At 34.1% G+C, this 13,923-nt stretch overlaps 1 protein-coding gene across 4 annotated transcripts; it reads left to right on the top strand.

The window, feature by feature from the left end:
• The first annotated feature begins 2,691 nt into the window (after positions 1-2,691).
• Positions 2,692-13,258, top strand: LOC121367517 (RPA-interacting protein B-like). Of its 4 annotated transcripts, none has more exons than XM_041491741.1 (8): positions 2,692-2,755; positions 4,644-4,730; positions 5,989-6,129; positions 7,087-7,165; positions 8,173-8,293; positions 8,734-8,797; positions 9,486-9,623; positions 10,594-13,258. In XM_041491741.1, the coding sequence occupies exons 2-8, from the start codon at positions 4,656-4,658 to the stop codon at positions 10,621-10,623; spliced, it is 648 nt and encodes a 215-aa protein (XP_041347675.1). In that variant the 5' UTR covers positions 2,692-2,755; positions 4,644-4,655; the 3' UTR covers positions 10,624-13,258. The 4 variants fall into 4 exon arrangements, with proteins under 4 accessions (XP_041347675.1, XP_041347677.1, XP_041347674.1 ...); XM_041491743.1 differs by having other exon boundaries at positions 2,692-2,830; XM_041491740.1 differs by having other exon boundaries at positions 2,696-2,764.
• Positions 13,259-13,923: the final 665 nt, after the last annotated feature.

The raw sequence follows: 13,923 nt of genomic DNA, 5'->3' as shown, positions 1-13,923 counted from the left end.
CGCTTGATTCGTCGCCTGTGCCGCCATAGCTCGGCAAAGCACAAACGACAGCCTGTTGTCAGCTTCAGTTAACACGTGCGTTTGCCGATTTCAAATTGTAGGGTTCGTCTCAAAAAATTAAAAGAGAAATCTTGCGCTATACGAAGAACGTTCGGTTCAGGATACGGTACTAGAGTCTTTCGTTAAAACCGGTTTGATCTTGACAACGTATTATCGACAATCGTACCTTCCTATTTCAGAATTAATATTTTATAAAGTGTTAGTAGATGTCACGGGGATTCTATAATACCCGTAACTGAATAAAACACGATTGTCCAAATATCTCTCCTAACTGTACATCTATTAGATCTCTCTGTAACGGGCAGTTCAAAACCGCTTTGGCTCGTCTAGGTATGATCAGAGATACGATCTTATATAAAGTATATATTATTATAGCACGTTTAGTTCACTAGAAAACACAACAAAAACACAATACACTTTGGAATCTGTATTAACCTACGCTGACAAATGTACTGCCGCAGTAGTTAATTAATAACAACAATAATAACAACCCAGAACTGATCACTTAATTAGTTAATCTCTAGGTGTCTAGTTTACACAATATGCTAATCACTTCACCGTGACACAACACCCACACGTGTGATAATTGAGAAACGCTTCCAGGGGAACTTAATTAATAAAGGAATTACAACACTATTCCTAACTGGTTAATTTTTAATTAACCCTTAACTACTCATTCAGTAACCTTGTAACACAGAATTAATACTGGTACCTATCACAATAAAGACAATAACCTACAGTTTACCTAGGTCTTCTAGGATGACTGGTTAAGCTTTATATTACCAAATACTCGTATAAATATAGAACAGTAAGACTACGATTACTTCGTCAGATGACCGAAGACACTGTCTAAAGAATATTGGTATAATACAGTATTAAAATATTTAAAGTCACATCAATCACATCAAGGTTATACACAGAGCAGAAAATATATATTTACCAAAGTCCCGTCTGAACTAATATAGATCGTTCAGTGGACGACGTCCGTGATCCCCTGGAGCCTTCCTAGTTCTCCTCGATATCTCCAAAAAACTAGCTATTTATTATAAAGCAGAATATCGCCTGGGGGTACAAGGCGGTCCTCCCCCTATCAAGTGATATATCCCCAACTCCCAGAGACGCATTTTTCTCTTTGATCGCCAGACTTACTGACGCCATCGTCGCCAAATCACGGTTGTAAAAATCGCACTCGCAGAGGTATTACGTAACTACTCGCCACATGGCCTCCGCACCTGGCTAAGTGTGTACGGTCGCGCGGAGGTATTACGTAACCAAGTGCACACGACCTTCTAACACAATATCGCCACAGGCGAAAACAAAATTAAGAGCATGTACCGTCACAGTAGAACTTTCAGTTTAGTTTGTATACTAGTAACACATTAATCATGTATATATTTAAAAAATAAAATATACTAAAGTAGACTATGAACGTTTTCACTTCTTAATTTTACGTGTTAAAATCGACAAATTCAAATAAATATTCTTTCGTTTGGAAAGGGTAAAGTTAGGGGAGTTAAAAAAAAATTGAAATGTATGCCAACAGCTGGCCACTGTCAAAATTTCAAGACAAATCCCCCACCCACCGACCCTTGGAAAGGCGTTGTACCATACCTCTATGGATATAAATATGTTTTGGAGATATGAGACGACCCCTCAATCAAGACAGTTAAATTTGTTCAAAAATTGCGAAATCTCACGTGATCTCTTGTTGAGGAATACCACACTTGTGATAAGCCAATGAAAACCGAGATCGGTAGGAGCCCGTCAAAAGTGTCCCACTTTCAAAATACTGGCTTTGTTTTTGACCTGAATAAGCCAGTGTAACGAAACCAATGCGGAGTGCGGCGTCATATATATGCACCAAACGTAATTGGATTTTCTGTTCTATATGCTTAAATAATAACAATATTCCGGATACTGCCGCTTTAAAACACCCGGGTCCCGTTATTTTAGCGCTAAAATACCTTAAGTGCACAGCTACCGTATGCACTTAATCTGGGTCATCTTTGTAAAACGGCGCCCTGTTGGTGAGAACATAATTCGTTATTTATCATAGCACACACTAATAACACGTATGCATGCATATGATATCGATTTCAAGACAGATTCTGGGTGATGACCTAGTCGCCACAACTATACCATACAATAAAATTTTAGGTACGTAGAAATTGATAGCTCTTTGACTGATTACTCTTTGACGTAAAAACGCAAACGTCGTAAATAAGATTTAGTTGGAAAAGGCGTCTTAAATTTGTTTTAAACCTGGTGTTTGCAGGGCCGTGTCCTCCGTGGGGGGGAGGATCAGTTGCTCCCCCCCCCCCCCGACTCTTTTTTATTATTCCAGAAAATAGCATACATATCTCGGGGTTTAATTTCTATAGTGTTTCATTTGTTTAGAAAAAGTAGTCCCCCCAGAATTTTGATCAGGGTACGACCCTGGTTTGAGGACATTTATGTACAGTAATTTTTTTTAGAATACTACATCAGTGTCCGTTATATACCATTTATCTTACAACTCGTTGTTCAAAAATGTATCCAACTCGCGTTTGCTGGTTAATTATGTTTTAAAACAACTCGTGAAGTATTATCTAAGCAGGTCGACCTTTAAAATGAAATTAGTGTTTAGAAGCTATGTTCAAGGGGAGATAATTCGTTCAACGCAGGAATTATAAATTACGATTTTTGTTTCATCGTGGTACAAATAGTAACATCGATATCTACTTTCGTTTTATATTATAATTCTTCTTCGTTTGCAACATATACATACAAGTTAACGATACTTATTATTCTCTAATTCAAACACCTCGCAAAAGTTTATGTGCATGGTTTATTGCGATACCAAGACAGGGTTTCTGGAAGTTTAGGCAACATTTTTTTAAAAGTCTTATTAAGTTATTTTTAGAACCTTTTTGACATATCAATATCATAGACTTGGGAATTTTTAGTCTTAAATTCCAAACCATCAAATGGGGGTAAAATTAGTTTTGACATTGAAATGCAAACCTAGTTAATTAATATTAAGATAAACGTTTCGGCCAGTTAATGTGACGTTGTTGGAGGTTAAAAAACCCACCTCAAAACCGGACTCTTGAGTGGCTTGACGTTACCTTGACGTTACCTTGGTGAACTAATCCAAACAACGTTTGTGGTTAACTTTCTTGTCAGTTAAATTGGTGAAGTACTCAATCAGGGCTAGCTCTGGCAGTCGCCAAAAGGTCCAACTTTATATTCACCAAGAGCTAGCCCTGGCAATTGTCAATAAATTGTCACTAAATCATGGACCAATGGTTTGGTACTGATTGTGATGAGACTAATACAATGGGCACACTGAGGAGGTTTGATCCTACAACAAAAATACATGTAGTCTCTAAAATAAAATATGACCTGTTTATTATTTTTTTAAAATAACAATTTCAAAGAAATAATATGTCTTCCTAAGGGAAATGGTAGCCTGCTAGAAATAAGAGGGGTGTGAGGGGAAGGTTTAAGATGGTGTGTGAAACATCAGGACCTCTGAGAGGTATTTTTTAATATGGAATTAAAATATAACACTAATCAGGAGCTAAGTAGCAAAAGTTAAAGTTTGTTTTGTTTAATGACACCACTAGAGCACATTGATTATCAATAATTGGCTATTGGATGTCAAACATTTGATAATTTTAACATAATAGTCCTAGAAAGGAAACTCGCTACATTTTTCCAATTGTAGCAAGGGATCTTTTATATGCACCATCCCACAAGACAGGTTAGCACATACCACAGCCTTTGATATACCAGTTGTGGTGCACTGGCTAGAGCGAGAAGTAGCCAAATGGGCCCACTGCATGATGGGGATCAATCCTAGATTGACCGCACATCAAGCGAGTGCTTTACCACTGCGCTACGTCCCACCCTAGTTAAGTAGCAATACAAACATTTGTCTCTTGAAAAAGGATTAGCAAATATTTTAGTGGTATTAGCATGTGAATTTATATTTCATCTGCTAGATCTAAAAAAATGGCCTGTTCTTTATAGGCTGCTATTTTGAGCCCTGCCAATCATCTTGGATGAGTGCTCTACTGGCTCTGCTACATGTAAATCCCGCCCACCCCCAAGACTGTCAATTAAAGTTTGTTTTGTTCAGCAACACCACTTAAGCACATTAAGTAATTAAGCATTGGCTATTGAATGTTAAACATTTGGTAACTGACTCGTAGTCCAGACTATCCGATTCAGGACTAGTGAATCTGAGTGTAGGTTTGAATCCATCAGTATATATATATGTAATGTTTTTACATAGCTTGACTGTTCTCTAGCTCTATCCTGTTTATATCTTAAATACAGTACAAGTGTACTGTTATGAAAACAGTCAATTTCCAACAACTAAATGACGGTCAGTCACTGTGTGTAAAATAAATATTTACTAAATCTGATGCCACAGACCCTTAGTTTGATAATGTTTTAGTTTAATCATGATGTTAAACTTACATGTTAGTGACTGATACAAACAAGAAGAAACCCAGTACATACACTGCCCATACATGTAGTGATTATCAATTTATTAACAATTTATACAAATTAATTGTAACCTCTTGGTTTTGTAGGAATCTGCCAAAATGGAGTCTTCCAAAGTTCAACGACAGGATATGTACAAATCTTCGACTCCTCCGTGGAAAGATGCCTACAGAAAGGTAATGTTACGTACATGTATACTAATAAAAATACAGGTGAATGGACATGATAGTACAGGTTTTTATAAACAAAACAATTTGAAGGTACTGGTACATTATAAAAATTAGGTGGTTATGGGTTTGAAATCTTTTGAAATTGGACACTGTGTTTCATGTACTTTGATAAATTTTAAACAGCAGTTCTCTTACTATTTAATCTTTCTAATAATTATAAAAATGTACACATTAATTTCCAAGATTTTATGGTATGTAATTTTACCCTTTGTACCCTCTATCAGAGACCCTATAGTACATTACAATGTATACATGTACATTTAGAGGTATATTGCCACAGTTTCTATTAGCTTAAAATTATTAAATTTTATTTTAAATTAATAAGAAATGTTGTATCCTATGGCAAGTGTAATACATAAATGACACTACAGTCACATGCAGACTTTTGTTTAGCAGATACCTGTTTTAAAAGACCATATTTTTATATTCTTTTGAAAACCCAATCATTTAACAAGATAGAGTTTTTGCTAAATGCAAAACAGAAAAACAGCTACATATATTCGAGCTCTGCCATGGTTACAAAACAAGTCTATTTTAATACAATGTCCAACTAAACTTGCCATTTGGATCATTCCTTCAAAGCTTTGCTATGGTGAAAACTGCATTTGCTTGTGTCCTGCATGTGCATTATCATAGATGACACAACAGACAATGGAAATTGGTGAATTGGGTAGCCTAGGAACAATACAAAACTGAATACTCTGTCTAAAATGTTTACATGTAATTAATATGCCTGATTTATGGAGGCTGTATAGGTGGCTTTTTAACACCAATTTGACTGTATAAGATGCCCATCTTGATGTTTATAGGTAGTTTAGTACTAAAGCCATTATATTTAAGGCTTGTAGGCACCGAGTTCACATCTTGGGAGTACCAGCTACTACCGAGATGGAGATTAATTTGTTCATTGGAGAGCTGTAAGGAAACTATATGTATACACAATTTGTTTCCTTTAATGGTATCCTGATAATGTGTAAACAAGAAACCTTGAACCTTAATTGGATAAAAGCATGGAAATAACATAAATATCATAAATATAAAAAAAAAAATTACCCTTAAACTTGGGTATGGAGACAGGTCCTTAATAACATAATCCAGAAAAAGGAACATTAATAAAACCATGATAAAATCTATTGTATTTGTGTGTGTATCTAATTTAGAACATTTGAAGTTGATTCAGTAGTTTATCTTTTTAATATTTCAGCGATGTCTGGAGAGACTGCGGAGTAGTCGTGAGAAGATTCACAATCAACATCGTAAATTTGACAAGAGTGGTGACGAAGCCAACACAGACAGTGCCTCATTTGTCAGACACGTAATGACAGAGGAGTTACAAAGCTTTGACGTGAGCTTCTCATTTTACTTGGGGGGGAAATAGCACATTTTTATCAGAATAATCAGGCTGCAAGGTCTTTGTTGTTGATATTTTCTGTAGGAAACAATATTTCAAAATCTTATGTAACCAGAAGTCCAGTCACAATATTTTTTAATTGGATAACTGACTGTTTGGTTATGGAAATTAAATTGGCAATTGCATAACCGACATATGAGCAGTCCAATGGTTCATTGAAATATTGAGCTCTGTTTCTGAAAGAACTAGAACAATTAACTGTTTTTTCTAAGCTTACACTATCAGATCTGTACCATCTACATGTACATACATTTATTATTTTGTTTCTGTTACTGTATATATATATATATATATATATATATATATATATATATATATATATATATATATATATATATATATATATATATATATATATATATAATATTGCCATAATGGTGTTTTTTTTTATTGTGGTAAATTTAAAGGTGCAGTCTTTCTGCCCTATCCTATATGTACAATTTTACTAAACTTGGGTATTTTCACTGGTAAGGGACTAGGAAGTGCTTGGTTCATATCCCATAACTCAGGGGTCAGAACTAATGTCACTGTACCAGTATCTTTCTCATTAACTAAACATTGACCCCTATTCTGCAACCCAATCCTTTAAAAATTGCGAGAACGATCATTTTGTTTGTGCATCGCTTGTTCTTCATTCACACCTAAAATTTAAGATACCATTTACATGGTATTGACAGGTTATGCAAAAATGAAATGGGTTTCCAGAGTTTATTTTTGCAAAACCTGTATATAGTTAAACCATTTATGAATTCTCAGAGACCTGCACACACAGCAAAGAGATGCTTGAACATTCTTTGAAAAAATCTAAAAATGAATGAAGATATATATGTATGTGTTTAAAGCAGTTTTGCCCGCCGTTTTTTATGCTCATTGTTATATATTCATTTTCAGATTGACTCATTTGCCATTGATGATTTAGATGCAATGCTGTCACTTTTTGATGACATTCAAAAAGAATTAAAAATAGAAGGTATAATCTTTATACAATGTGTGTCTTAACTATTTTATAATCATTGATTTACTCAGTCGATGTGTCTTGTTTTTGGGGCAGGATTTAGATCACCTTCGGTACAATGCGCCATAGAATTGCTTACCTTGGATGACCTAGGTTTTTACCTCTATCAGTCAGTGTCCAGACTGGCACATCTAAGACTGTGCTGTCTACTGTACTGTCGGTGGCAGAGCTCGAAATAGGACGAAAACATATTTAATATTTTTTAAACAGCAGACCAAAAGATATATGCTCTTCTAAAAACTAAAAACAAAACTTATATTGTCTGCTGGAAATGAGACGGCACAGGTTGAAGGGAGGTTTTGGGATCGTATTTGAACTAAATAACATAGATGGTTGTACAAATATTTTTCTCTTGATAAATTACCTGCAATTTGGTTTTAGCAGGTGAATTGTTATTCCTATTTCTAAAAAGTGGAAAGTTTTTCACTTTGTGCAGACAGCTATTTCAAGCCCTGCTGTGAGAAAGTCCATATTAAAAATCCCTCGCTACTTTTCAGTACAATTGGCCCCTGTGGTAACAACATGTTTCTTTTCTCACTTAAGTCTAAAGGTATACATTGCTATCTTGCTTATGGTTCAAGGAATTGAGTCTGGACCAAGGGTCAAAATAATTGTACATGTATGTTACCTACCATAATTTAAAATATGCTTAGGTGTTGTTACACAGCTATTCTTTTCTTTCCCTTTGTCATCTCTTGATGTTTATATTAATCCCACTCATCTGTCTCCTATGTACATCTAAAAGATAACATCATTCTCTGTAATCCAGGTCTTCTGTACATAATATATTTTAATGAAATATTTTATTTTTACTTAGCAGTTTCTAACTTACAATGGCATGGAGTAGGTATTTAGAAATTAAACCTGTAAAAGTTTCACTATTTTGAAAAATGTTGATGGCACTGCAGACACCCAGTTTTTAAAATGTTAATGTTAAAGAATTATTTGATTATTTTATTTAGAAGAGAAAATGGTAAACGATTATGAAGAGTACAAACAGAGCTTGGTGCATGAAGAAGTAGCTCTGTCTGCGGCAATCGAGGCTCTGTCCACAGATGAGGTTATCTGCCCACTCTGTCAGAGGTAATTCAGTACACTGTGTTTACATGACATTAGGAAAAAAGCATATTGACACACCCTACATACATAACACTAAGAAATGGCAAGTGAACACTCCCTGAAGTGAACACTAGTTCTGTAATGTGTATGACCAGGGCATTGATATAAAACGTAAAGTTCAGACTTGAGACAAACCAATCTCCAGTATTTTGCTACATGCATTTTGTTTAGTAGAGACTATTAAAGAATTGAATGTAAACTTTAAACAGTTTTTAAACACAGGGCCAGAATAGGCAATATGTTAAAAAGCAGCATGTTTGAGAGTTGTGAGGTCTGATATTGCAATTCCAAAATATCTTGTTTTAATTGGTTTACAGTTTTATTTTACATGTATTTTACTGAAGAAATTGTTGTGGTTTTTTTAACATGCTTGATGTCTTTCTTTTAATTTTTTATCATTTCAGACATGCTTTAATGTTAAATAAAGGAGTGATATTTTGTCCTTGTGGTCTCAGAATTAACACTGAGGTAAGTGGGAAATAAATAGTTTTAAAAAGATGATAACAATAACAGAAAAACTTATTTATGTAATATTCAGTACATATTACACATTCAGATTGTTGTTGTTTTTAAGTTGTACCTATTATTCCATGTATTAATTGCAAATTTTTATAGTTTTTAAAAATGTGTTCAAAATGATGGTGTGCATTATAAATAATCCATAAGCAGTGTCCATAAGACAAATATGGGGAGAGCTATATATTGATAGAAAAAAACCTCACAGATTTTAAGTTGACTGAAAGATAAGATGGGGATGTTAAAAGAACACTTGACCAAACCAACATAAAAACCCAAATGGCTTGGATAAAATAAGCAAAAGAAAAGATGTCCAGACAGTAAAAGTAAAAGAGAGAGTACAATGTTGATTCTCACATGACCGGTTCAGGAAATAGAAGACTCTGTGGAAGATTTTAATCATTTCATTGGCTGTTGGGATGTTTGGACCAGTGTATTCATTAGGTGGAAATACTCTTGGTTAGAGATCAGGTTCGGTGTTTATCAAAAGAGAAAATGATCCAAATATTCTTCTGTTTGTATTTTAGATCGGGAAAATATTTTATAACATGTGGATGCAATTAAGGAGCTTTAAATGAATCCCCAACATATTTTGTGTGTATTTTGTACCTCATTTGAGAGAGACCTGCTTGTGTTTCAGCAAGACTGTATCAGTCTGGCCAACGTGAAGCAGCAACTAGACGAAGGACTTTCTCTGCACTCATCGGCCTGTAACAAAACACCGGCCTTCAGTGTCGTTGATGGTCTGGGAATCACCAATCTCCTCATAACGTGTCAGGTAATAGATAGATACGATGCACTCAACACACTTTCTCTGCACTCATCAGCCTGTAACAAAACATGCCTTCAGTGTCGATATGGTCTGGGAATCACCAATCTCCTCATAACATGTCAGATAATAAAATGTCGGATAAAGACTTTTGTTTCTTGTTTCGGAATGAAAAATAATAATAATCTGATTTTCATCTGTCTGTCCGTCGGTCTGTCTGTCCGTTCTACATATAGGTTTCAGGATTTATTTTTGTGCAATGCCTCAATAAATTTTGTGTCTATCTTTATAATGTACTGCTGCAGATCAAGTTTGTTTTTCATGGCAATTTACCTATTTTTCACAGAGTTATGGCCCTTGTATTTGACCATATGTATGAAAATTTGTTGGGCTCTGTAGGGGACATTTATTGCTTTAACAGTACAGATGTATTCTCAGAATGCTTGTTCTTTGATGAAAAACTTGTGCTTTGATGAAAAGCTCACAATAATTTAAAGGTTATTTTCTTCTGTTCGTTTTAAATTATTTTCATTCCTTCACTCAAGATCAAAGCAAGCAATCAGGAAGTGTAAAGAATGTCAAACTTGACAAAGCCTTGACTCCATTGTCTCTATTATGTTTATAAACTGTGTTAAATACCCGGTACATAAGTTATGTGGTTATGATACTGCAGTAAGACAATGATTATAGTTTTCTTTTATAATTTGTTTTTTTTTATTCTTGTTTCACCTTGATGATAATGGTGATTTTATTAACTTTAGCATTTATCTTTATTTTAGTTATCACATTTAGCACTATATTTCAGAGCTGTATGTGCTTGATCAAGTAAACTATAGTTTGACCTGTTTTTCTTATCCATTTATTTTAACAACAGAGAGAGAAATTTTTATAACATTTTTCTTTCTATTCCTGTAAAATACAAAACCAGTTCATAGTTCCAAGATATTTAATTCTGCATATTCAATTGATGTTCTTTCAGATTTGTGACTTCATGTTTGTGGTTGTATAGCACAGAAATGAAGATCTTCTGGTTCCAGCAGTAATATCTGATTGAGATGTTTATTGTGGATGATTCAGAAATACACAATGGACATGGACTTTTCATTCCTTTCAAAATGTCATGTCTTGTTTGATGACAAAATTTTACTTAACCACTATATTGTTAATTTTCCATTCTTTTTTGCAATGCAGTCTGTGATATTTACATGTATGGTCTTTCCATTGTTTTGGTGTTAAACACGTTAATTATGCATGTATTGTAGCAGAAATATATTATTGTATGTAACATACTCAAAAAAATTAATTAAGGGCCAGTATACATTTTGGTAATTCTTTGTTAGTGTCATATTATTTTAGCAGAGTTTGATCACAGGTGATGTCTCTATATTGTTTCAGTATACTCTGGCTCATAATATTATTCAAGGTGTGGTTTTCATGTATTTATGAAAACAACCATAATGCACATTACTCTTTTGTTCTTAACAATACTTGTTATTCATGTTATTTTAGCACATTTTGATCACAGGTGATGTCTCTATATTGTTTGAATATACTTTGACTCATAATAACTGCAGAAATCTTGTACAAGGTGTGGTTTTCATGCATTTATGAAAAACACCATAATGCACATTCGGCTAGGATTTATTACTCTTGTTTATAACAATACTTGTTATTTTGTTCACTATAAATTGTTGTTTAAATCATTAAGTTTAAGAACATGCCACAATGTCACCACCTCACATCGTATTTAAAGAAAAATGCAAAAAATCTACTGGCCTTTAATTAATTTTGTTTAATTAATTGGAGCTTTATGAAGTGTTGTCCATCTGTGCTGTCTTGACCATGATTGTTGAGAGCTCTTATTTGTGTTGCCCTGACTTACCAAATTGGACTTTGTGGAATGACATTAGGTATTAATTTACATTAACTCAGGGATTTCATTAGTAGGCAGCTTGTCATTTTTACCACCTATTTAGGAAATGTTTGAAGGGTATAGAATTACACAAAAAAAGCTTTCCAACTGAATGTTGATAATGTTGATATTTAAGATATATTATGCTACCGTGGACATGAATGAAACATAAACCTAATTTGTCTTATCATATTTGTAGCAGACAGTAATAGCCAGATATAATTTCATGGACTTAATATTTAGACTTTGGTATCAACTTGTTTTGGTTACATGGCATTCGTAGCAGAGGGTAATAGTGCCTATAATTTAATTTTCACGTGATATTTCTATTCTTAATGACATTGCTGTAAAATGTATATGTGCTGGTTTATAGGGTGTTTTTTTGCTTATTGACATTGTCAGTGCGAGTACATTTATACTAGAGCACATTGATTTATTAATCATCGACTATTGGATGTCAAACATTTGGTAATTTTCACATATACCGTATACGCAAAAATGTTCGCGAATAAAATATACCGCGAAAATCGCGAACACATTGACAGCACCGTGAATTTAATTACACACAAACTTATTTGTGATTTTAAAAATAATTTTCATGGATACAACAGACTAGCAGTCAGAGGTACCTGTTAAATTTATACCGAGTTTCATATGCACTTTGTCTTTACCGCCAAATTATCCACAAAGTGACGTGGTTCTGTAAACCTGCATGGTCACGTGGATTTGATCGAAGTGACACACAGTTGGGTGTAAGTCTGTTGTTATGTAATCTCAGTTTTGTTTGTTTTCTTTGTAACCTTGAATGGAAGTTTGTGGGTACCATCAATAATTAAAAGTTATTTCTTCTGATATTTGCGTTTTTCAATTTTCTGTATCGCATATGCGTGTTCCATCGATAACGTGTCATATCAGACATACATACAACATTGACGTCTCGCAGACAGCATGGTAACATGTCCAAGTGTGTGCATAAAATAGTCATTGAAAAGAGTTTGGCAAATGAAATGTCTAATTTTGATTTTATTATGGGGGTCACAGTCGCGAAAATGTAAAATGAAAGCCCGATCGCGAATTATTTTAGCCACGAAAATATTTGCATATACGGTAGTCTTAGAGAGGAAACCCGCTACATTTACCCATTAGTAGCAAGGTATCTTTTATATGCACCACCCTACAGACAGGATAGCACATACCACAGCCTTTGATATACCAGTTGTGTTCTTTGGATAAAGCTGATAACCTATGTCATTCTCTATATACAGCCAAATATGCATAAAAATATGACATTTTCTATTACAATCCCAAGGTGCCAGGAATCTTAATTGTACTTTAATATATGCACTAAATTGTTTGGTTAGCCTACTTGAGACTTGATATCCTTAAATATCAACATGCATTTATATCTGTCTCAATTGGAATTTACAACCTAGACATTGCCTAGAACAATCTTACATGTATACATGAGTAGAGCTCTGGAACTTTCAGCTGTGGCAGTATAGTTGAATATTTACAGTTTTGTGATGTTTATTATGTCTTACAGTTATAGTTTAGTTAGCTTTCGGCATGTGTGATCTAAAAACCTGTGTATTGTAAATTATTGTTTGTGCTCAAGTTATTTTTCCTTATGATGTAGAATACCATTTCCTGTTTCATCTTTTATATTGTATTTATAAACAGCATTAATGAGCTGACCTGGATGATAAAAAGCAAATAAATTTGAAGAAATCCACTATTGATGTTTCAGTTTGTTTATTTTTATGACACACAGTACAGTAGAAATATTCAGATGGTCCACGTTTTTGTCATTCTGCTGTTTATAACATGGTACCTTGAAGATAATAAAGGAAATGTATTCAGTAAACTACACAAAAAAGAATGGTCACACATATCAGCTAGCTAGATCAAATGACAAGACTTTGATCTTAGTCAGAATCATGAACATGAGGTTTGTCTTATCACAGTACCCAGTATTTAATCAGCAGCTTTAGTTGTCAGATACAGTATTTGAGTAATTTCTTCAAGTATTTATAGCTAAGTGAAAAGAAACATAATTATTTAACCTCTACCTTTTTCCCCTAGGTAGCAGTAAAGAATATTTCTATGTTGTTTTTCTAGATGGGATATCTCTTTAGGAGTACTGGGTAATATGGTGGCACATGACTACAACCCATCTTGGGCAAGTGGTCTAACAGTTCTACACCCTGATAGGTGGAGTGTGAAAGATAGTAATTTGCCAAGAGGCACCAAGTGAGTAGAGCACTTGCTTGAGTTCATGAATTTAATCTCGTCGGAGGACACCGAAACTATTATAATGATTACCAGTACCAAATACATCAGCAGAAGTAATATTTTACATAAAAGAAAACTGAACCTTCACCATTTATAATGTGATTA

This window comes from Gigantopelta aegis, chromosome 3 (genome assembly GCF_016097555.1).
Source record: "Gigantopelta aegis isolate Gae_Host chromosome 3, Gae_host_genome, whole genome shotgun sequence".
Lineage (NCBI taxonomy): Eukaryota > Metazoa > Mollusca > Gastropoda > Neomphalida > Peltospiridae > Gigantopelta > Gigantopelta aegis.
This window is presented reverse-complemented; position numbering and strand designations above follow the sequence as displayed.